The sequence below is a fragment of the Orcinus orca genome, chromosome 4 (genome assembly GCF_937001465.1).
Source record: "Orcinus orca chromosome 4, mOrcOrc1.1, whole genome shotgun sequence".
NCBI lineage: Eukaryota > Metazoa > Chordata > Mammalia > Artiodactyla > Delphinidae > Orcinus > Orcinus orca.
In genome coordinates this window covers 31,132,866-31,158,701 of record NC_064562.1, presented here as the reverse complement: position 1 = coordinate 31,158,701, position 25,836 = coordinate 31,132,866, and the positions used below count along the sequence as shown (strand labels likewise).

The window sequence follows — 25,836 nt, the reverse complement described above, 5'->3', positions numbered from 1 at the left end:
AAGCCTCCTTAAATTTGGCCCCAAGGTAGATCTTGCAGAAATCTCCTACGTGGCATGTGAATCAATAAAGTTACAACACTCCTTCACAACATACACAAAAATAAACTCAAAATGGCTTAAAGACTTAAACATAAGACAGGACACCATAAAACTCCCAGAAGAGAACACAGGCAAAACATTCTCTGACATTAATAATAGCAATGTTTTCTTAGGTCAGTCTCCCAAGGCAATAGAAATAAAAGCAAAAATAAACAAATGGGACCTGATTAAACTTATAAGCTTTTGCACAGCAAAGGAAACCATAAACTAAACAAAAAGACAACCTACGGACTGGGAGAAAATATCTGCAAAAATGATGCGACCAATGAGGATTTAATTTCCAAAATATATAAACAGCTCATACAACTCAATAACAAAATAACAAACAACCCAATCAAAACATGGGCAGAAGACCTAAACAGACATTTCTCCAAAGAAGACATACAGATGGCCAATAGGTACATGAAGGGATGCTCAACATCGCTAATTATCAGAGAAACGCAAATCAAAACTACATTCAGGTATCACTTCACATCAGTCAGAATGGCCATCATTAAAAAGTCTACAAATAATAAATGCTGGAGAGGGTGTCAAGAAAAGGGAACCCTCATACACTGTTGGTGGGAATTTAAATTGGTGCAGCTACTACGGAGAACAGTATGGAGGTTCCTTAAAAAACTAAAAATAGAGTTACCGTATGATCCAGCAATCCTACTCCTGGGCATATATCCAGAGAAAACTCTAATTTGAAAAGATGATGCAGCCCAGTGTTCATAGCAGCACTATATACTATAGCCAAGACATGGAAGCAACCTAAACGTCCATCAAAAAATCAATGGATAAAGAAAATGTGGTACATATATACAAGGGAATATTACTCAGCCATAAAAAGAATGAAATAATGCCATTTGCAGCAACATGGATGGACCTAGAGATTATCATACTAAGTGAAGTAAGTCAGACAGAAAAAGACAAATACCATATGATATCACTTACATGTGGAATCTAAAATATGACACAAATGAACGTATCTACAAAACAGAAACAGACTCGCAGATATAGAAAACAAACTTATGGTTACCAAAGGGGAAAGGGGGTGGTAGAGGGATAAATTAGGAGTTTGGGATTAACAGATACAAGCTACTACATATAAAATACTGGGTTGGCCAGAAAGTTTGTTTGGTTTAAAGTAAAAATAAAAGACACATTTTTCATTTTCACGAAGAACTTTACTGAACAACAGATTCAGTAACCGAAAGAACTTTTTGGCCAAACCAGTAGATAAACAACCAGGTCCTACTATATAGCACAGGGAACTACTGTATATTCAATATCTTGTAATAACCTATAATGAAAAAGAATATGAAAAAAAATACGTATGTATAACTGAGTCTCTTTGCTGTAAACCAGAAACTAACACAACATTATAAATCAATTTAAGAAAATCTCCTACTGAGGGACTTTCCTGGTGGTCCAGTGGCCCACACTCCCAGGGCAGGGGGCCCAGGTTCGAACCCTGGTCAGGGAACTAGATCCTGCATGCATGCCGCAACTAAGAGTTTGTATGCTGCAACTAAGAGTCCGCATGCTGCAATGAAGATCCCGTGTGCCACAATGAAGACTCAGCACAGCAAAAATAAATAAATAATAAATAAATAAATATTTTTTTAAAAGAAAAAGAAAACTTCCTACTTGGAAGAACCCAACATGCTTTCCATCTTCTGGGCCTCTACTCAGGCTGCGCTGGCCGCCTCAAAAGCTTTTCTGTCATTACTGCCTACTCAAGCCGTACCTACTGCTCAAATCCAGCTCGAATGCTTCTTGCTCTAAGGCATCTCCACTGAGCACCTACTTCTCTCTCATGTGCTACCCTGAACTCCCATAACACTTTTACGGAACTGGTATTGTTAAATTACCTTATTCCTAGCACAGTATCTTGCACAAACATCAAATGTTAGGTAAACAAGTGAATTAATCTTGTACATTACAGAAAAGCAAACAGAAAACCAGAGGTTAAGAATTTTCCCCAGGTTCTTATTATAGGAACAAATGCATAAGTTGAACTTGGAGAGGGATCATGGTAGATTGGCCAGTGTAGACTGGCTGTGCAACCGACTAGCCCAAAGGTCCAATCACTGCTCTGCTTCTGTGTGACTTTTGGGAAGCTATTTAATTTGAATTTCTGTTTCTTTATCTGTAAAATCAGTACATCTGTTTTGCAAGTCATTAAAGATAATGTGCAAAATTTCTATATGTCCAAGCCTGGATAGATAATACATTTTGATAAATGGATAGATAATACATTTTGGATAGATAATACATTTTGATAAGTGGCTGATATTATTTTCATCATTATTACTTTTCTGTATACAACCCACAAGGCAGAGGTAACGAACGATGCCCCCGAAGAGTGGCTGAATACCTCCCCTTAGATTTTGTTTTAAAAAAGCAAATTCTGGGCTTCCCTGGTGGCACAGTGGTTGAGAATCTGCCTGCCAATGCAGGGAACACGGGTTCGAACCCTGGCCTGGGAAGATCCCACATGCCGCGGAGCAACTGGGCCCGTGAGCCACAACTACTGAGCCTGCGCATCTGGAGCCTGTGCTCTGCAACGAGAGGCCACAACAGTGAGAGGCCCGCGCACCGCGATGAAGAGTGGCCCCTGCTGCCAAAAAAAAGCAAATTCTCTATATCAATTTTTTTCCTAAATATAAACTTTAGTGGAAAACTCTACCTATTTAGAACAAAACAAGTATGGGATTAACAGATACAAACTACTTTACATAAAATAGATAAGTAACAAGGATTTACTGTATAGCACGGGGAATTATATTCAATATCCTATAATAACCTATAATGAAATATAATCTGAAAAAATTACTGAACCACTTTGCTGTACAACTGAAACTAACACAATATTGTAAGTCAACTATTCTTCAGTTTTTTTTTAAAGTTTTAACATTATAATTTTATATAGTCAATGTGGAAATAATTGTTCAAATAAGCAAAATATAAGGATGGAAATAAGTATATGATCGTGAATTATAAAAATAAAATGACATTCAATAACAAAGAAAAATAAGATCCAAATGTTTGAAGTGACCTATTCATTTGCCTCAACACTTAGTGTACCAGACTGAATTTTTTTGCATAAAGATCTTTTTTCAACTACTGAGACAGCTGCTTAAATTTTAATCACGTAAACAATATCCTTACCAGAGCAAGTATTTTTAAACTTTTTTGAAAAAATACTTTAATACAGTTGTTTAGAACTTGGGTCCCCAAATTATGACACATTCTGCTTAAATCACACAATATCAGATACAAAGAGCCACACCTACTTACATATGGAGACAGGCTTTGCAGCTGAAAATGTAATAAAATTGTTAGCACAATAACTGAAAACACACAGAATTAGTTAAAGAAAATTACATTTAGAAAAACCTTATTCAAAGAAAAGGGGGGCATTTTGCACAGACTCTGCTTCATTAGCTGTCACAATGTAGTAAAAAAAAAAAAAAAAGTGTATGACAAATTTGTCTATTGGATTTTCCATTCTGGGTCTCTGAGAAGACTCTTCTAGCACTGTATCGTAATATTTTCAGTTTCCTGTTCAAAATACACAATTTTGTAAATGTCTGGTGAAGAATAGTTTTAGGAGTTCCATAAATATAAAACCACTACTATCACATCAAATCCTCCTAGCTATAACTTAATAATATTGACAGTTAACACGTGTTAAATTCTTGTTATATACTGGTACGTTTCTACATGTTTTCTATGCCTTAATTCAATTAATTCACAATAACCTATGCCTTCGATATTATTAACAACTGCATTTTATAGGAAGAAACAGAGGCACAGAGGGGTTAACTAATTTTTCCAAGGTCATACAGCAAAAAGAGGCAGAGCCAGGATTAAGCTTTACACAATCTGGCTCTAGAGTAATACTGTTCAATAGAAATGTGATCCACATATGTAAATTTAAGTTTTCTAGTGGCCATGTTAAAAAATATAAAAAGCAGGTAAAATGTATAACTCATTTAACCCCATATATCCAAGATATTATCATTTCAACATGTAATCAAATACAAACGATATTAATGAAGTATCTTACATTCTTCTTTCTGCATTAAGTCTTCAAAATCTGTTGTGTTTTACACTGAGAGTACATTTCAGTTCAGACTGGCCATACTTCAAGTGCTCAGCACCACAAGCGCGAGGAACTCAGAGTTGGACCATAAGATCTAGAGTCTTCTCTCTCTTTTTTTCAATTTATTTATTTATTTATTTATTTTTGGCTGTGTTGGGTCTTCGTTGCTGTGCGTGGGCTTTCTTTAGTTGCAGCGAGCAGGGGCTACTCTTCATTGCGGTGCACGGGCTTCTCATTGCGGTGGCTTCTCTTGTTGCGGAGCATGGGATCTAGGCACACAGGCTTCAGTAGTTGTGGCTCGCGGGCTCTAGAGTGCCGGCTCAGTAGTTGTGGCGCACAGGCTTAGTTGCTCCGCAGCATGTGGGATTTTCCCAGACTAGGGCTCGAACCCGTGTCCCCTGCATTGGCAGGTGGATTCTTAACCACTGCGCCACCTTCTAGGGAAGGCCCTAGAGCCTGCTCTCTTAACTGCTATGCTACTTGCCAGAAAGGAATCTAAAAAGGTCTTTGTCATCACTATTGTAGAATATTTATCCTTTCAAACATAGTTGAAATGGCAGTAATCTAGCAGCATTCTATCATTTGATTTTTTTTCCCAGTCCCATCTTCAGAGTAGGACAGAGAAAAAAGTTCATCCATTTGGGGAGACAATCCATGGTGTTTCTGCACATCCCACATCATCTTTAGTTACAAACTATCTTTCCAAGTATGTCTGTATAGCAAACACCCTTGGAACACAGAGACAGGGTCTCCCCCAGGGGTGGAGGGCGATTTGTTTCCTGACCATGATAATAAAAATAATGCTCTCCTCTGGGGCAGAGGCTGGGTAGGATGCTAGTGGCTGCCTCATAAGATTGGGGGGGTTCCTAAGCTTGGGGGTCCCCCACTGTGACACAAACCCACTGTGTGGACAGCATCCAGCTGGGCCCCTCTGCATCACTTCTGTGGGCTTTGGGAACCAGTGCAAGCATGGAGCTCATGCTAGCTGCTGTGGCACCAGTAGTAGTTTTTGTCTCTGACCCAGGAATCTTGTGTCTTCTGCCACATCTACAAAGCTGGAAGGCTAATTTCTTAGTTTGAAAAGTCTCAGAACCCTCACAGTTCTTGAGGCAACCTTTTGTGTGTTGCTGGGTTTTGATATAGACATCTCCCAGAGAGAAGAACTTGTATTTTTCAATGGTTAGGACAGAGATCAAATCAATTTACTGTTTTAGGATTAAGGTTTCTGAAAAACGGCAGGGGAAAAAAAAGCTTGATAAGGTTTCCCCCACTACTATCAGCAGACTATTCCTATTATGATCTTGTCAAATCACCACTTAAATTCCTTCACCGCAGTAAACATCTCTAAGTTTTTTCAGTTTCTTTTACAAAATAGTTATGTATACTGTACCTTTCCACAACATTTGGCTTTGTCAATAATCTTTAGGGCAAACTCCTTTCCTGTGGACCTATGGAATAATCAGAGGAAGGCCATTTAAAGACATAAATCAAAGACACCATCCATCCTGATTTCCTCTACAGCACAGACCCAGGGAAAAAAGAGTGGCTTCCTTCTCTATACACCAGAGAGGATGCTAAGTGGGGTCAGGGAGAAAAATACCCACAAAAGATTTTTTTAAAACCCACAAAGCCACACTGTCAATCTCCTTTTATAAGTATTAATCATTACAATATTAAGTAACTCACATATTTAAAGTATTTAAATTCTGTTGTATCAGACTTGGACAAGAAGCTGTTCTTCCATACTTAAATCTCAAAAATAGTTCTCTTAGGAGACAGAATAAAATTAAGAAAAATGAATCAAAGTAACAGAAAATTTTCTTTTATCAATGTCTTTACATGAGTCCATTAGTCACTAATTAGCCCATAATTCAAAACTGAAAAGTCCCTAGACTTTCAGTTTCTATTTCTCAGCCAAAACTCCACTTAGGATCCGGTGCCACCTTATCCACACCTTTAAGCGTCCATATCTGGTACTAGAGATGTCATTCATTTGACACAAGAGTCCTGATGTTGTTATTTAACTTTTAATCACCTTTAGTATAATTTAATCTGAACATGTCAAAAATACATCTTTTAGAATAGGAAAGCAGTTCAAGAAAGACCACTGTGGTATTCTTGGAATAGGTTAGTTCTCTCAAGCACAAGCTGCTTTTGCCAGGGGGTCACGGTACACACTGATGAGACCGACCTTGGAAGAATAACTTTTATTTAAACTGCTTCTCCATAATGGAAACCAAACACTGCCTCAGATTTCTAATGAGTCTTCAGATGTCATATTTTAGATGCTTGTTGCTTGAGCAGCAATCTGTGTACCAGAGCTAAGCAGAGGGGCTTAGAAGACAGGGAGCTACGTTGTGTACCATATAAGGAGCAGTAAAGCTTCACTGGAGATGTAGCAGAACAGGAAAACTGTAGTCACCAGAACTTTCTGGAAAACTCCCCCTCACCCATCTCCCACCACCACAACAAAAATTACCACTTAGAACAGCTAGAATAACAGGCTATAAACACAAAGACTCTAATCTGAGTCTTTTCCAGTTTTAATATTGTTTACAAAAGGCCTGGAATGTAACAGAATGGATTTGTTACCATATGAGAAAATAGGACCTTAAACAAAATAAGGCTGGACAAGCAAAAATATAATTTTAATATGAGCAAAAGTTGGCTGATTCTGATATTGAATAAAGTCAGAGCTCATGTATCCTGAACTACTGATAATATGCAATTAATTATTAGCTGAGAGGGTTAATGACTTAATATAAGTACAGCACTGAGAACAGAGCCTGGCACAGATAAGCGCTATAGGAGTTTTTTTTTTTTTTTTTTAAATGAATCGTACTCTTTCCCATTTTTCTCTGGCTCATGGATGAGACCTGATATATCTCCCAAAGTACAAAGCAGGTTTATATTCTACATGTATACATACATCTTCCCCTGTCAAGTTGCCTGTGGGCATGCAAAACACTAGCCCTAAGAGTAGACTCTTTAAGAAGGCCTTTCGTTCATTCAGATAAGAATAAACTCCAAAGGAGAAACGTATGTGTCGGTGAACAAATGATTATCCTCACTACCCGCTCACCTGTCCATGCACTCTTTGACTACTGCAAAGTTGCCATCACCAATAACCTTCCCGATTTTGTACTTCTCAAGAAGAGGTGACGATTCAGAGCACCTGTTTCCATTCACACCTGCAAAAAAGGATAAACACAAAGTCTAGTGAACACATCACATTTCACCTCGATTCCTACAGATGGGTGAAATAATAAATCACAATGGAGTTATTTCTAAATCTGTGGTAAAACTAAAGAAAATCCTCTGAGCGTATTCTCTGAATAGAACACCTGAACCACCAAGTTCCTTTTGGCCTTGTTGGTTGGAATCAGAAACTAACAAAATCAATAAACCTGACAAATCCCTGAAATATCAGCTGAAAATAAGTGATTAGCTTTGGGTGAAAGGGGAGTCTAACCAAAACTCTGTAAACTTTTTGTCAACTCTGGAGAAAGGGGGAAGGGATGATGATGGGGACTTAATCTTAGAAATTTTCTCTTCAAGATTTTCTAGTGAAGAAAATTCTGGCCACTTAGGATACCTTGTTAAGGCTAATTTCTGGCTCAAAGTGTCCTCAAAAAGGAGAGGGGGGAGGGGCAGGAGAAGGAAGTGGTTAAGATCGACCACTTTTCACAATGTATCCCCAGTGCCCTGTACATAGCTGACATCAAACAAAGAAACCCACTTAAAGATATCTAAGAACGAGGAAAGTCTACATTTAGGAACTGTGAGCCGATTGCCACTAAGGAAAAATAAAGGAAACCCAAGACTAAAATCTGAAATTGGGTAGCTTAATTAACGAGATTCTATACATATTGATGTGACCCCTGCCCAATACGGCTAAACAGGCTAACTGGTGTCATGATCCCATTGCTGTTTAGGGAGATAATTTAGCACAAGTGGGTTTGGGGGGCGACCAAGTTCACATGGATGGCTTCCCTTACAAAAGCAATCATAGGGCTTCCCTGGTGGCGCAGTGGTTGAGAATCTGCCTGCCAATGCAGGGGACACGGGTTCAAGCCCTGGTCTGGGAAGATCCCACATGCCGCGGAGCAACTAGGCCCGTGAGCCACAACTACTGAGCCTGCGCGTCTGGAGCCTGTGCTCTGCAACAAGAGAGGCCGCGATAGTGAGAGGCCCGCACACCGCGATGAAGAGTGGTCCCCGCTCGCCGCAACTAGAGAAAGCCCTCGCACAGAGAAAGCCTGTGTTTTGACCCAACACAGTCAAAAATAATAAATAAATAATTAAAAAAAAAAAAGTAATCATAGGCTGAGAACTACCTTCAGGACTCATGCAACGATCAAGTTCAGGCCCGCCATTTACATTGGAAGAAGATCGGCCATGTGCAGAAATCTGCTGAAAGAGACAGTGCCCATTATTTATCAGGATAAGTTTCCGAATCTTTAGCTAGCTCATCCTTAAGAGAACAGAAAATGCTTATATAATAGAATGCAAAAAAAGTAAAATAAAATGGTACAGAAACAGAGGAAGCATCCCCTTGCTTCTCATCTCACTTTTCTCCCTATATACAATCTCATTAGTACAGTTCTTCCTTAGATACAGTATTTTCAATTCATATTAGTATCAGGAAAATCATGTTACTCTTCTTTGATACTGTGTTACTTCTGATCTCAACGATGTAAAATAAGGAGACTTTCACGGCATCACCCATGAACAAGGTAGTTACTAGCGGCACAAGAAGGCTTAGAACTATAGATAATTACAAGAACGTCAGCACAGAGTCCCCAGATCCCACATTCCCCACCCTTCCCCACACCCTGGCTGACCACCAGAGTCCCTGCTAGGGTCGAGCTCTTCTCAGAAGTCCAGCCCCATGTCCGGGAGTGCATCACCTTCCACACCTTCCTGTAGTTTCAGGACCCAGAGAACAGCCCTGGCTCAGTCAACTCCTTTGCCACCCTAAGACAGCAGGAATTCCTCTGAAGCATCATAAGAAGCTTTTTTTTTACTAGGAACCAGAGGGGAATAAGAGATAAAGCTTTCAGGTAGGTTCCAACTTCACAAAAAGCTGAAGTTCCCAGTCTAACACAGAAATATCCCTAGTTCTCAGGTAAACTGAAAAACTCATATTATGACTATTATTCACATATGTATTACTATTTTGTTTTATTATTTCTTTTATTATTCTGTAGGCTTATGGAATTTTTTCTTAATTTCCAAGGGTTATTACACTTTCAAACTCAATCTTTTCTCTTTCATCTTTAATGTTCTTTCTTCTCTTTCAAAAAAAAAAAAAGTATTCCTTTCAGGAGTTTAAACATCAAAAGACTTACCAAATACTGAGAAGCATCTTTGGCATGTTTTGTGCTGGTATGTTTACTTGCTTGCCTCTATGCCCAAACTATCCTGGCAGCTTCTGCCCCAGAGCAGCTGCGCCTTCTTCATCCCTGCATCCTCCATGTGCAGCACAGGGCCTGGTGCACACACTACTTAATTCACACTTGCTAAATGAAAGCACAGATAGCATAGGTCTAGGGCAGGGACCTACCCTTCCCACAGTGCCCACAAGCCGGAGACACTGAGTCCACCCTCTTCCTCTGGGTGAAGTGGAGAACCCCACAGATGCTGAGTTTGGTTCAATCCAGGAAAACCCAATACTTACAACATTCCTTCCAACAGGATCACCCAGAAGTTCTTTGGGGATAAAATACGAGCCTCAAGAATGAGAGGCACGTAAAAATTAGGCTGTTTTCTCAGGTCCCACGTAACCACACCTGTGTGGACAGTAAAACCAGGAGCGGCGTGTCCTGCTAGGAAACCCAGGGCCACGGAAAAGCAGTGGTGACAGCCACCAAATGAGCCCCCTCCTGAGGGGCAAACACACCTCTCAGAAGTGTCTGTGTCCTACACGCTGACAGGGGAGTAGTCGTGCAGGAACGTGGGTGTGCGTGTGGGTCGCTTTCTGGCCACCCTTAACCTGATGAAAACGCTGCAGCCGGATGAACGCCTGGCTCCTCAATCACTGTTTCCTCACAATACAGGTAATTTGGTGGACAAAGTTTTTCAAAATGGAGTTTTGTTTGTTTTATTATTATTATTTTTTTTTTTTCCTGCTGAAATTGAAGGCAACTCCAAATCCAGCAGGAGTCTATGCTAGGATGTTTAAAAGCTAGACTTTTAAAATCAAGCCCCAGAGAGGGAACATAAAAGGAAGCTGGAAAGAAAACCACAGCATTCTCTGCTCCATTCATGGCCACAGCAACTACCCCAGTCCTGGTTGTCCTCGGCTTCTCTCGGCACCTCTACCAGAGGCCTCCTCAGTTCCATCAGTCTCTCCCACTCCACAATTATAGCCAGAGAAGCTTTTCCGAAGAATAGTTCTGACATCGCCCCTAGGATCCCAGAAACTCATTGGGTCTTCGTTACCAACAGACCAACCCACACGTCTTCAGCATGGCACTCAGGTCATGATTTATCCCCTTACCTACCTGTCCAACTTGTTTCCCACCACTTTTTTTCCATGTATTTCATACTTACATTAACTCCAATAATCTTTCTTTTTTTTAAAATTTTTTTGAGTAGCTTTATTTATTTGTTTATTTATTTTTGGCTGTGTTGGGTTTTTGTTGCTGCACGCGGGCTTTCTCTACTTGCGGTGAGCGGGGGCTACTCTTCGTTGCGGTGCACAGGCTTCTCACTGCGGTGGCTTCTCTTGTGGAGCACAGGCTCTAGGCACACGGGCTTCAGTAGTTGTGACACGCGGGCTCAGCAGTTGTGGCACATGGGCTCTAGAGCACAGGCTCAGTAGTTGTGGCGCACGGGCTTAGTTGATCTGTGGCATGTGAGAACTCCCTGGACCAGGGCTTGAACCCGTGTCCCCTGCATTAGCAAGTGGATTCTTAACCACTGCGCCACCAGGGAAGTCTCCAATAATCTTTTGGTTTTCTTTGAAATGTTGCTAAAACTTCCTAAGTCTTAATTTTCTGCTCTGAATATAGGGATAGGAGCAGCAGCTAGCGCAAAGATATGCTAAAGAATTAAAATTAGCTCATGCACGTAAAATCATTTAGCACAATCACTGACATGTAACAATAACTCAATATTAGTTATTAGTATTTTTCCTCAAAACACCTAGCATAGGGCCTTGAAGTGAGTGTCAGAGAAATGCTTTTGAGTTATTGAACGTACAATAGCTATAAGAGATCTTTTGCTAAATAATTCATTCGAAGTCTGTTCCACTTCTAATCCAACTCTTCCTAGATTGAAAACTGTCAGTCATGGGAATAAGAGATCCAAATTAAACTCATATCAGCCACGTTCTTAATGGAATAAAGATAAGAAGAATGTCATTTTGGGGAAAGTTTTAGATCTCGAAAGATAACTGGAAAGATCCCCTTTGATCACGACTTGCCTCTAGGTTACAGGGATGGGGGAGGTGGACTGTTGATGTCGGGGAGCAGCAGTGGACAGTGGCTGGCTTGCCTGAATGTCTGTATCTCACAGCCCAGAACGGGGCAGCCTCACGCCCTCAGGACACAGCTGGCTGGGTCCAGCCTGGGCACTGAAGGAACCATCTGCCTTCCCAACACTCAGAGCCGGAGGGAGTGTGCAGCGTGCAGACCCCACACCCACTGCTGAGGTCCGAAGACCTGCCTTCCCCCAGGCCTGCTTGCTCAGCTCTCCTGGAAGCAGGTAACATTCTTCTCACAGGTCTCTTTCTTGAGCTAATTTGAGTAAGTTAGTTCATCGCAAGCTGATATGTTCTGACTCAAGGGCTAAGAAGGAAGTCTTGGAAGGAGCTAAAATGCAGGCATTTTTACCTCTTTGTACATTTTCACATGGATGCGTGACTCTCTGGAGTGTTTACTGAGCTCCTGTCAACCCCTGTAACTTTCTCAATGTTTCTTTTGATTAAACCCCCATTCCCACCTATCCTGATTCCCTGTACAGTCCAGCAATTACAAACCTGGTTTGTGCTGGGATTCAGAGGCGGCAAGGAGCCAGAACAGGTGGTGGAAGCTGGTCCTCCAGCAACTGGGCTGAAGCCCGGCCTCGGAGGCTGCCTCATGGGCAGGGTGAGGGCGCAGGCCCACGTGAGAGGCTACTTTCATGTGTACCTGACAAAAGTTTTCACTAAATCACCAGGAAATGCAGCTTTCTTAGCAAGGAATGATGGCAAGAAGATTACTTTTCAAGACTCTCAAACAGAATGATTTTTTTTCAAAGTGCTAAACCTCAAGCATTTAAAAACTAGAGAGTTAACAGAAGTGACATAACTGATTACCTGCCCCAATATGTTCCTTTATTTGAAAATAAAGCTTTCATGCAGAAAATGAAAACATAAAGAAATGAGGGAATCATCTTATTATAACACAGCTCAACAGACAGGACATGATTAGACCCACAGACAGTTTTCCTTTCTTCCCTCAGCTACAACCTGTGCTGGCTGCAAAGGATGCAAAGATGTAGGGCCAAGGTCATTACTGCCGGAAGCTTGCAGTCTCAGGAAGAGGCATGTGTGCACCCTTAAAACCCTTCCCAGAAACCTCACCTAACCATTTGAAGGTTCCTTCTGATGGTTACAAACGCCCGTGAGGATCCATGAGAGGGAACCACTTCGCTACAGCACGAATCTGCACTGGGCGTGCTGGAATCACACCGCTAGCAATTAAGCTCACGTGACCTCCTGGCAACGAAGCCTGGTGCTCTGAGAATCCAAGAAAAGCTGGGTATTCACCAAGATCTCTGGACAGATCCCTGGCAAACGTGAAATGTCTATTGTTATATATAAAGCAAAGCATTCCCGGTGCCCTGAGAGACATGCAGACAAAAGAGGAAGGAAAACACTAGGGCAAAAGCTATGACTACAAAATTCCCACCATTTACCAGGCAGAATTTATGGATTTCCCTGTCCCTTGTAAGAGAACTATTCTCTTATTGAAGCAAGGAGAGATTAAAATATGGCATTCCTGATTAAAACCTGTCCCATTTCTATTGTTCAACTAAACATTTTTTTTTTTAAATCTCTTAAAATTCTAATGAGCTTTCATGCTTCCATCACCAACCAGGATGCTGAGACAGCACGAAGACTGTGCCTAGATGCTGCATTTGGGTGAGCTGCTCCTCAGTAAAGCATAAACGGATGGCAGCAACTGGGTTCTTTCAAGATATCTTCCATAATTACTAACTGGTTCAAAAAGATGTGATGATGTTTAGGGGTGGGGAGCAGAGGGGACATATTTCCTGGTGAGTGAAGGAAGGAAAGTGATTAAAAAGACTGAAGGCATTGCCGAGCACATTCTCTGGGACCTGCTCCACTGTGCCACCACCTACCTACTCTCTGGCAGCAGCAGCTCCATTTTTATGAGTATGCAAGGAAGGAAAATGCACAAGAAGCCACTTCTGCTAAGAACTTTTTAAAAAAGACTTGAAAACAAGCAGAAAAATCTATACAGTACTCTCAACTAGATTCATTTAAAAGGGCATTCAGGGCTGAGAAAGTACATTTGATAATCATTAACATGCCAGCTTTCCACATTTTTAGTAAGGAAGTTAAGTCAAAGTGCCCTACATTAAATTTCTTCCTATTTCTACAAAACTTAGAATTTAAAGAGAATGTTAAGTGCTATACTAAAATTGTGAAGTTTTGTTCAGAAATAGGCAATTCTCAAAAAAATGTAGCAAAAATAGTTCTCTTAATGCTACTTAATAGAACTACTTAATAGTCCCAACTTCATTTTGGTTTTTCATAAAAGGAAGCATTTGAACAGAATCTAGCAGATATACTTGCGTAGTGAGTTGACTTTCTCGAATGCATCTTGGAAAACAGCACTACGATTCAATTTTTAAGTGGCCTACTGCAGGGGTCAGAAACATTTTCCGTAAAGGGCCAGAGAGTCATTTTAGCCTTTGTGGGTCATATGGTCTTTGTCACAACTACTCAACTCTGCTGTTGTAGCGTGAAAACAGCCATAGACCAAATGGAAACAAATGAGCATGGCTGTGTTCCAATAAAACTTTATTGAGAAAAACAGGCGTTGGGCCAAATGTGGTCACAGGCAAATAAATCCCTGGTCTACAAGAACTTTCTTAGGAAAGCTTTTCCTCCAATATCATTCTTACGCTTTTAAATGCTTAGAACAGAATAAACCCCAGGGTATGGTTGTTATAAAGCAGTGGTTCTCTGTCCTTGGCTGTACATTAGAATTACGAGGGAAGATTTGAAAAATTCTATTGCCAGGCTGCACCGCAGATTAAAGAATTCTTGCGTGTAGGGCCCAGGCATCAATATTTTTTTAAGCTCCACAGAAGGTCTAATGTGTAGCTAACGTTGAGAACCTCTGTGGAGGAAGTTTCTGGCAGTAATCGTAATTAATCGTCCAGCTATCTTAATTTAAGTTCTCTCTATCACTCATCCAGTAATCTAGCCATTGTGAGTTATCAATAGCTCAAGAACAATGTTCTCTTTGTAAGAAAAGGAAAGAAGCAACTCATTACAGTTTACTGAATGCCTACTTTGTGCCAAGTCCTAAAATGAGTACTTTTATATCTTATGAATTAGGTATTATCATCATCTCCATCGATCTGTGAAGAAACCAAAGCTCAGAGAGGTTATATAACTTGCCCAAATGCCACAGCAAATGTGGATTCAGAATTTAAACCCAGGTCTGACTGCAGAGTCCAGGCTATTTGGCTAATCTCACACTATGACCTCCTCAAGAAGTCTTGTACCCTATACCAGACTCACTGATCAAAATATTCACTGGGGTATATTTAGAACATGCTTTCAGAGTACATAACTATTATCACATTCTTATAATTTAGTCAAATAATACACAAGTCAATAAATAAATACACAGCCTTTCCTCACATAAAGCAATCTTAAGAAAAATTTTTCTTTAAAAAGATGACCTCTGAAATGTACCGAAGATTTTTTTAAAAATCAGTATTCTAGTATTTATTACTAGAATTTATTACAAGTATTTATTACTTGTAAATAGATTTGCCTCATTATCATTTTTGTGGTGTTTTTTAAAAATATCAGAAATATCAGTTCCATTAATTAGAAGGAAAACCAGTATAAATTAGGCATCCATTTAAAAATAAAAGCTTTATCACTTTAATATTGGATTTGTGATAATTTACTTTGAAATACTTCAGTATTAGTAATGAGACATGAACAATTAATCTGAATCAGCACCTAAGGGTTAGTAACGTACAAAGTATTCTTATCTGTAGCCATACCTTACACTTGGTTTCATTTGGTAAAATCAGTGGTGCTTGAGACTTGTGACTGGTTCATAGTGGTGAACAGCAGTAAAGAGAACCCACTGTCTGTGCATGTACATGGTTTGAGATGGTAGCCAGCTCAAGTCCATGAAAGTTTAATAGGGAAGAACAAACCTGACTCCATACTGGATGTTTCTTTTACTTTAACCTTTATATTCTATTGCTTTTGCTACAAGTTAATAACTAAAAGAATGTTGCTTATAGCCTGAAATATACAGGACAGCCCATTCTCAAGGCTCTGACCTTTAAAGATATAACAGTTTCCCATTCATATAGAGATAAAAAGTTGCAGAACAGAGAATAACATTTGTCTTGTTGGAGGGTGAGAGGAACATTGTGACCTGAACTACCTGGACAGCTGCAAGAACAAAGGATTCTGGCACCAAGAAGTTTTTGTCAACCAACCACAGCTCCTCCCCTAGTAGTATAAAAGAAGCCTGAATTCTAACTCAGGTAAGATGGTTCTTTGGGACACTAGTCCTCCATCTTCTCGGTCTGCTGGCTTTCCCAATAAAGTCTCTATTCCTTGCCTCAACAACTCCTCTCTCAATTTATTAGCCTGTCATGTGGTGAGCAGTACAAGCTTGGACCCAGTAACAAAAGGAGCTGTATGGAACCTGCTGACTTTGGCTTTCTGTTCCTCTGAGTATCGCTGCCACCTCAGTTGACTACATGGCCTGCCAAAACCAGCACAGAATCTCATCACATCCCTATGAGTGAGCTTTTCGAGCATTGGATTTTGCTTACTGGATTACTGGATTTTTCAGCAACAGGTGGTATGGCCACACCTACCTGCTAAACATGTCTACATGATTTCAGTGTGAGGTACCACCAATTTCTAGGATGCCTGCATGGTGGGGGAGGTGGTGCCTGTCTCTTCAGTGCCAACAATGGAGGCTATCACTGTCACTGGCACAGGCCAGCTCACTACCACAACCTCTAAGTATTATCGCCATCCAATTTTCTAATGCGTGACCGAGAAGAAGGTCAAATTACCCACTTTCGCGAATAAGGGGGCATTTAAGAGAAACACATATGCTGCTTATATTCAAATAAAGTTTTTACAGTTGATCCAATTTATACACTGATTTGCTTGGCAAACTCTCCCTCCACCCCCATAAAAAAGGGCTTCCACCCAGGTGAACCATTTACCCACCAAACGCTTCTTTTTTTTTTTTTTTTTTTTTTTGCAGTACGCGGGCCTCTCACTGTTGTGGCCTCTCCCGTTGCGGAGCACAGGCTCCAGATGCGCAGGCTCAGTGGCCATGGCTCACGGGCCCAGCCACTCCGCAGCATGTGGGATCTTCCCGGACCGGGGCACGAACCCGTGTCCCCTGCATCGGCAGGCGGACTCTCAACCACTGCACCACCAGGGAAGCCCCCAAATGCTTCTTTTTTACTTAACAACTACAATGTACAAATCACTGTCCTCAAACAGAATCTGAGAGTCATTGTGATGATTTATTTTGTTAGGGCACTGAAGTCTTCAAAACTGCTTAGTCCCTCTTTTGCTTTTGTTTCTGTCAACAAAATCAATTATGTTCAGGGGTGAAGTCACCACCCAGCATTTCTGAGGTAATAAAGGAGGTATATAAGTCGTCAGTCTCTTCGTACTGAAGACCATGAACTAGTTTTAAATACCAAAGAAAAGCCAAAGCTCCAGGGAAAAGCGAAAATGTTGAAGGTCAGAAGCTACCGTGGATTTACATTTCACAGCTCCGAAAAGAAGTTTTGAGTTCAGAAGGTCAAAGAGTTACATTTTAGCTCTGCCAATCAGTATGAGATACTACCAGCCCTTTCATCACACTTCACAAATCTAGAAAATCTTTCACCACCAGCAGACCCAGGAGACATTCATCAGACAAAAATATCAGCACATCAGACAGTTTATAATCTCAAGATGTTGGATAATGTTCCAAATGTACTTTTTTCTTTCTTCTTTCAACCAACAAGAATGCTCACAGTAGACAGCCCCTGGGCATACACTTCAGCATCAAAACAGGAGACATTTCATCCCCCAGTGTCCACAGATGTGCCCCTGACTCTGAAGCCTTGAGTTACTACAGCCTTGAAAGTCTTAAACTGGGACATGGATGATGAATTAAATTTCAGGGAAATGCTTTCTTCATCCATCTGGCAGCTGATGACACATTTAGTACTCTTCATTGCCTATCTGTCCCAAAGAAAATGCTGTGATTTACTCACAGTAAATATTCCTGAAGGGAAGGTTATCAGCTAGATCGAAGGGACTCAGAGGAACTTGGGCAGAGGAAACAGGAGATCACGGGCTGAGGTCAAGGAGAAAATGGAGGGTCAGGAAGATGGGGGATTAAGAGAAGAAAACAACAGTGGTGGTAGGATTCTAGGATTTGCAGGGGAGAGAAAACAATGCACAGGGAGTGATGGGTCTGGAGAACAAAAGGACTGGAAGGAGAACAAAGCAATGAAATTGATGGGGAGAGAGACTTTTGTGGTGCTCAAAGGGGAGAATGGACAGAAAGCTATTGAGGGAGCAGAGGCAGCCTAGGAAAGAAACTCTGGGTGAGATGAAAGCAGAGAGAAGAGGAGTGGGAGCCAGCCTCCAAGATGGTCCCCATGAGCCTCGTCTCCTGATGTCCATGCCCTCACGTAGTCTCTCCCCACGCTTAACCGGGCTGACATCTGTGACTACTGAGCTATGATGGAAATGATGGTGTCTGACTTGCGAGGCTGGGTCATAGGAAGGGGAACTTCTGCACGGCACTCTCTTTCAGACCACTCACTCTGGGGAAATGCAGTCGCCACATTCTGAGGATCCTGAAGCCAATTTACGGAGGGGCCCACATGGTGAGGAACTGAGGCCTCCTGCCAAGAGCCGGCACAACTTGCCACCAAGTGAGTGAGTCACCTTGGGAGGGGATTGTCCGCTCCCAGTCAAGCTTCGGGCGACTGAAGCCCTGGTATACATATTGACTACAACTTCTTGGAAGATCTTAAGCTGCTCCTGAATTCCTGACCCACAAGAACTGTGGGGGAAAATAATTTTTTATTGTTGTTTTAAGCTGCTAAATTTGGGGACAGCTTGTTACTAACAGAATTACCTATAGATTACTAATAGGGTTGGAACATGTAGAGAGGGCAGGAAAACAAAGACGAAGGGTAGAGCTGGGAGGGAAAGTTATAACAGAAAAGCAGAGAAGGTAATAAGAGAGGAGAGGAGTCTGACTTCTCTCACTTTCTCTTTCCTTCTACACTACTGCATATCATTTTTTTTCTCTAAGTGAAACTTCCCTCATGTGAAAACTGAACCTGGAAACCCCAATGCTTACTGTAATACAAATAGAATATAAAAGAATAACAATAGAATAATAGAGTAACAAAGCTATTCTTAGTCCTTTCTTTATATTTAATCAGTTAATCTCAACCCTGTGCAGTAGGTCCTAGGAATCCCCTTTTTTACAGATAACGGTGATGTGAGCTGCCCAAGGCCACACAGCTAGTGAGTAGCCAAGATGAAACCCAGACACTCGGGTTTCCGAGCTCACAGCCTGAACCACTGCACCATCTTGTGTCCATCTCAGAGCAGGGGCCTCTGGGCTTCTCCCTTCTCTGAGCCCCTCTTTCTATGTAACTAGCGGGTGCCATCTCTGCCTTCAGCCTCTGGCCTGAAGGGGTCCCTTATCTTAACTGGGACAGACTGGAACATTCACAGAAAATTTTAATAAGTAAGGAGAATAAAAGGAAACTAAACAAGAGTTCTTCCTGACACGGGCCTAGTACAACCTGGCATGAGCTGGCCTTACCTCAAGGCCTTTGGCTCCCCGTCTGCCTGGCTTGGTGGGTAGCCTGGTCCACAGTGGTGGAAACAGCTGCCAAAATACCTCCTCCCCACGTGACTATCACCACGAGTGGTCCTGTCTTTTAGAAAAGCCGGATTCCCCAAACTTGTACAAAAGCAAAGCCAACTTCTCATACCTAGGCACTAGGTTCTAGGGAAGAAGCCCAGTGGGTAGCCCTAGCAACTCATTTTACTAATTTTTGGTCTGACTACGTAGTTCCAGTCATCTGTATAACAGACCTGCCCTGCTTTCTCACTGTGCCTTTGGGGGCTAGTAGTGGTTATGAGCGTGCACTCTGCATGCAAATCCCAGTCACGCCAGTGTGCTCACAATGTGGCCTCCATCTCAGGCCCACTATGGAACATTATCCCAGGTCGAGGTACCCATGCACCTGCTGGGGCAGGACTACACAGTCTGTTTCCAACCTGTGCCAGTCTTGACCATACTCAGCTCCATTGCTGGCTTCCAAAAAAACCCAAACAAACAAACAAACCCAATAACCCTAACCCATTGTGAACTTGGTCATTTTACTAAAGCTGACCCACTAAAGTAAAACTGCTGGTCACACAGTGTAACCATTTCACTTGAAAAGAATCCCCATTAGATACGATGAACAATCCCTTACACCAAGCCTCCCAGGAAGAGCTGCCAACAGGAGTTCTTCTCTGTCTTCCTCGCCCTTCCTCTGGCCTCTCCCCCTCCCCTACCCCAGGCTCACCTCTCCCTTTTCCCAACCCTCCCCTCTCCTTATTCCTTTCCCAGTCTCACAACCCATTTTTCTTCAGAGCATTTGTGTGTATCTAAACCCAGGCACTCACCCGCCTAAAAGGCCTACACAGCACAGCTTTTCCAAGGGGTACCTGTGTTGGGGTCACTGGAGCAGGCCCACCAGGGATGGGGGAAGGTCAAAAGTTAGAGACAGAGACTGTGAAAGGGTCAGAGATCCCAACTGGCCACTGGGACCTAGAGCCACTCACTTCACATCTCTGCACCTCAGATTCTTTTTTTTTTTTTTTAGGTCAAGTGAGTTTATCGTCCCAATAGCATAACCTAACTGCATCCGAAACCATCTCAAATCCATCTTTAAGCTAGTCAGGAAAACAGGTTATTATTTTTAAAAATCACTTAACACTGAACAGACAGGACCTCTTAAAAGGCAGCTGACTATACCATGTCACCGTCACGACCAGTACAATGTTTTTTTCGTACTTCCTAAAAAGCTGCTGTGAATACTGATCATACTACTTTAGCATATACTAAATGCTGGCCACCTCACACCCACCTCTTACAGAGTACATGGTGAGAGAATAACATTGACTTCATAGGGCATCACACTCGTTTTAAAGCAAAAAAAAAATAATAATAATAATAATAAAAGAAAGTCCAAGATGAGAAACTGTAACAGAGGGAGAGATTTGAGTGCACCTCAGATTCTCCATCTATACAATGAAGACAAACGAAAAGATCTGAGGCCACTTCCAGTTTCCACATTCTATGGTTTTGGGTAACTGTCTAGCAAAACCAAAGAGTTATAATTGAGGGACAACGAGCTCTCAGTTGTCCTAACATCTTTTGGTTTTAGGTTTAAAGAACCTTAATTACTTGGTCGCCACACTATTTCTTTTTTTTTAAATTTTCTTTTATTTATTTTTTTATACAGCAGGTTCTTATTAGTCATCCATTTTATACCCATCAGTGTATACATGTCAATCCCAATCTCCCAATTCATCACACCACCACCTCCACCCGCCTCTGCTTTCCCCCCTCGGTGTCCATACGTTTGTTCTCTACATCTGTGTCTCTATTTCTGCCCTGCCACACTATTTCTTAACACCCCACCTTGCAAAAAAACATTCCCAATTTGAGGAAAGCTTTGCTTCTTCTCCTGCCTTTGGTCCAGCCCCTTAGAGAGCTTGACCTTCTATGAACAGGTATAAATGGAGCAGAGTTGTCTTCTTCACAAGAGTCCTATCGAGAAAACAATGAGGGCTTTTTGTGGAGGAGGGGGAGCTGCTCCTGAATTCCTGTCTTCTTCAAGGAGCAAACAAAAACAACGCTCTGGGTCAGAGATTAAACATCACAATATCACTATTTCCATTTTCAGTTCTTTCAGTGTCTCCACCCAAACACAAAATGGTTCCCGGAAACTGGCACAAAGGGGGGAAAAACTGTGACAGGATATCAAATTCTGCTTACCTTTAACTTAATTTTGCTTAATTCCCTAGTAAGTAAAACCCAGATAGTAGAGAAAAAAAAGCCATCTGCCAGAAACTGTGTCCTGGGATACAGAGTGATGTGGGTGCCAACTCCTGCATACGTTGTCCTGGCTTGGGTTGCTTGCTTTTGTCAATTCCCTGATTCTCTGGAAAAACACTATCCCCAAAGCCATGAAAGTATCTAAGTAGGATAAATAGTGGTAAAGGGTTCCTGCCCATGAAAAACAGCTCTCCATTGTCAGACGTCTCCTCTTAAATGATCTTAATAAGCTATTTTAAATGAAGGGGAAGGAAAAAGCATAGCACTAACACATGGTAATTATCTGTAATTCTCCATTTGTAATGTCACTGAATAGAGAAAATAATGCAAACGTGGACAGATGCTGACTAGAGCTCTACAATGACATCGAAATTACGGTATTTTGTACAGTGAAGAGAACAACTAAGCTGCAGTATTTCAAAGGCAGGTTTTCATTCCAAGGACAATACACACCATGGACTGTGGGGAACTGTGATGAGATGAAATGTCCACAAAGTACGACCCCTGGGAACAGGCAGGGGTTAGAGGTACTTAGCTTTGTGTCCAAACAGCTGATGGGTGTGGCAGAGACTTGTTTAGCTGCGAATATTTAATGTAAGATTCAGTGATTCTCCATCAGCTTTAAAGTGAGAGGAAAAGAAATAGACTCCCCAGCTTCCGAGACAGATTTTTGGGCAACTTAAAAGAACTCTAATCTTAGCACTCTAGAAGTTATCTAAGGTCAAACATCCTTATTTTACAGATGATCAAAAGAAAACTCAAGAGGAGGTCTCACAGCTGTTAGCCAAGCCCCAGGTGTGGTAGAGGAGAAAGGAAGGGGTGGGAGGTCATGGAAGAACCACTACTCTTTATCTTACTAGTAATCTCATCTTTACTCTTGACCAGGAATCAGCATTTCCCTAACCTTCTTCATTTATTTCTGCATCAGTAAGTGATCCTTGAGCACTTACCATGTGTCATGGAACTGTGTGTGCTAAATGATGGGGTTACTCTAATAATTAAGATACACCTAGTGTAGTGAGAACAATTTTATCTAATGTCTCTGCAATAATACAACTCATTAGCATGTTTTAAAAATCCCATGCCTCTTCACTCCAGACTTCGCATCTGTGGGTGATCTCCTGCAAGTCTGTGCGCATACATGAAGGAATGGGTCTGGACTCAGAGCATTAAGCAGCACCAACTGAGCCAGTGGCAACAACAAAAAAGGACAATCTTGGGCTGAGAGCTGAAGATGGACTGGGAAGAAAGATGGGAGACCAGGTTACCAATGGATAACAAAAAAAAGGGGAAATGACCAAGACCCTGGGTAAGGTACCTTCTGGGATGGCCGCACGCAGTCCTAGGTCAAGGATCAGAGCAGCCCTGCCTACAGCAACAGCCTGAGGGAGAAATACAAGTGACCTTTGCAGGTGGATCACTGCAAAGCTTAGGTTAGGTCTGCCCTAGGTTGACAATTACCAGCACCTGGAACAACTTGCTTTAGTTTTAACAAAGGATGAAACAACTGGAACTGGAAAAGAGGTGAATCAACTTGATCTTTAACTCTAGTTCTCCTGAAAGTTACCCGGATTAAAAAGAGAGCATCTCCAATCTATTCTGGAGAAAATAAGTTGGGAAAGAAAAGCTGAAAATAATTACATGAGTGATTTTTAACGGATATAACTTTTTTGGGGGGGGTGACATTTAAGAATTCCATTGAGGGACTTCCCTGGTGGTCCAGCATAAAGAATCCACCTTACAACGCAGGGGACGTGGGTTCGATCCCTGGTCAGGGAACTAAGATCCCACATGCCGTGGGGCAACTAAGCCCGCGTGTCACAACTACACAGCCCATGCGCCCTGGAGCCTGTGCGCCACAATAGAAAAGAGAAGCCCGTGCACCCCGCGTGCCACAACTAAGACCCAACACAGCCAAAAATAAATAAAAATAAGTAAATAATAAATAAATCTTAAAAAAAAATTCCACTGAAATCATATTATACACTGACCTAAGCCAATTTAGCACTTCAGAAAATGGCCGGTTCTTTTGATAAATATAAGGAACTTCCAGTACACAGAGGTTACTGAGAGCTTACGTGTTCCCAGTCCCAAACTGACTATTCGTCTCAGTCCAAATTCTGCCAACATACATAAGCAAGCAGGCACAAAAACAGACAATCTGATCTGTCCTTTTCCAGAAGAAACTTCTCCTTTTGAAGTCAGGCACTCAGACAAGAACCATGCAGTTCACTCTGAGGTAGATACAACATCCTCAGGACAGGACAAGCACACCTGAGTGTCAGGTGGAGAACAGAGTCCCGCAGGCAGTGAGGACCCGCAGGCCCACCGCCCTGCCGGCCCAGCAGGTTCCCACCCCACATTCACCAGGCGTGCTGGGGCTTTTACCTTTCACTTTATCAGTGAAAAATGTTTTTCAGCATCCTTAAAGTAAAGAAAACCACTTGGACGGTATCTGAAGTGTTGGGGCAACCAACTTTCAAGAATGTATTCCTAACGAAGGTGCTTCCGATGTTAAACACTCCAAGAGAATGAAAGTTAATACGCGTGTACATCATGGCGCTGTGTACACTTCCATCTTCCTAAAGTGCATTACCATACAGACAATGTGACTGTTTCTACAAAAGGACACTTTCAATCTTTAAGAAAATTCATGTACTGCTTTTTTACCGGGCAAATTTCCTCTTATAAACTTAAATTATTGAGGGCTACTCAATCAAATTAAACTTGTGGAAATCCTGCAAATTTGGTTTTGCTCATCATTCATTCTTCTCCTTCTCTATTAGATAAAATGCCTATTAAACCAACTGCTTAATCATGTTAAGTTACTGTTTATATTTTTAGGACACCACAGTCGAAACCTAAGATTCATTCCTAAGTTCTTCACCAAAATGAACATATTTTTCTTGTGTTACTAACTTGTGTATATAAGTATTATGCTAGAATTTCACTCTGTTCTAGACTTTCACACAGTCAAATTATGTTAACGGTATTAAAATCATGATTTTAAATGACATTTTAAAAAAGAATCATGGTGTTCTCCAAGGCTTTGCCATTGTAAATCATTTTGATAATAATAGGAAAACTGCTATTTATTTATATAAAACCACATTATGTTCAACCCTAACCACAACTTTATATTCCCATTTAAGAGATGGGAACACTTTAGCTCAGAAGAGTTAAATGAATTGGCCCAAATTACAAGATGAAAAAGGACACAAGATTCAAAGCCAGGTCTTCCTGGCTCCAAATCCTAAACTCTTTCCTTTATGATTTGTTACCACACCCAAGCCCCTGAACAAGTTAGCTAAACTATGCACCTCAAAATAACAAAATCACACAAATATGCCATATATCCTATTTCATACCTTTAATCCTCTGAAACTTCCTGGGCTAGTTGGAGAGGAACTGGAGGATTTCGTAGATTTAGGAGTGGAAAGCTGGCTGCTGGGAGTTCCATTAACTGATCACGAGACAACAAAGGAGACAAAGGTCATTAAAACCCAGAACCACCAGATTGTGTAAAAACACTAAGCATATGCCCAGTATAGCTCCAATGGAGCTTCAATTCATTCAAAGCTCAAAGCAGACGGTAACTCAGCAAAAAGCAAAAATAATGTGTCTTACTGCATTACAGACAAAGTATCAGACAAATAAGCAGTGAAACTAGAATTATTTTCAATAATAGTTTTCCAACAGTGACATAAACAAATATATAAAACGTTATGGAGTTAGAGATGTGAGCAACAACTTGTCCATATATCCTGCCTGCCATCAAGGGTAGAGAAATGCATGGCTGTTATATTTGTAATGGTCTACTCTGAAGGTTGTCCTATAACTACTCCAATATCCAGTGCCTTAGTACACACCAACCTGAATAATCAAGACGTTCTTGTGGCACTCCCAAATCAATTCCACCATGATTCTAACACATTTTCTAAGTATATCCTTAATGGAAAAAGAAAATTACTGGTCATTTTCCTTGTAATACCTACTTATTTGTTTGAAAGCCAATTTCTTATTATCTAGACGAGTTATTTCTAATTCCTTCCATTTTCTTGTCTTCTCAACTTAATTTCCCCATTATTTAGCAAGTTTTGGTGGTTTTTTGTACACCCTCCTCCAAACTTCCATACACTTCCTACGTTGAAAGCTCAATTTAGAGACTCGGTAGGGAAGAGTATGGGCACGGCTGTTTCAAGGGGAGGGTTAGTTTGCAGATTTTATACTATACAATGCTAGTCACACATCTCAGTATTACTC

General features: G+C 41.3%; 1 protein-coding gene across 13 annotated transcripts in view; it reads right to left on the bottom strand.

Moving 5' to 3' along the window:
• DCLK2 (doublecortin like kinase 2) overlaps positions 1 to 25,836 on the bottom strand; it is a 278,173-nt gene that overhangs the window by 25,949 nt on the left and 226,388 nt on the right. For 8 of the 13 annotated variants that reach the window (XR_004475999.2, XM_049709072.1, XM_033403000.2 and 5 more), the window contains 4 exons: positions 24,942 to 25,036; positions 8,530 to 8,605; positions 7,275 to 7,383; positions 5,583 to 5,640 (listed from right to left, as the gene is read on the bottom strand). Coding sequence is in view for 12 of the 13 variants with exons in the window: in XM_049709072.1 (XP_049565029.1) it covers positions 5,583 to 5,640; positions 7,275 to 7,383; positions 8,530 to 8,605; positions 24,942 to 25,036 (338 nt within the window). In the remaining variant the exon portion in view is untranslated. The remainder of the gene's footprint in view (positions 1 to 5,582; positions 5,641 to 7,274; positions 7,384 to 8,529; positions 8,606 to 24,941; positions 25,037 to 25,836) is intronic. The other 5 variants (XM_033403010.2, XM_033402976.2, XM_033402989.2 and 2 more) reach the window with 1 other exon arrangement.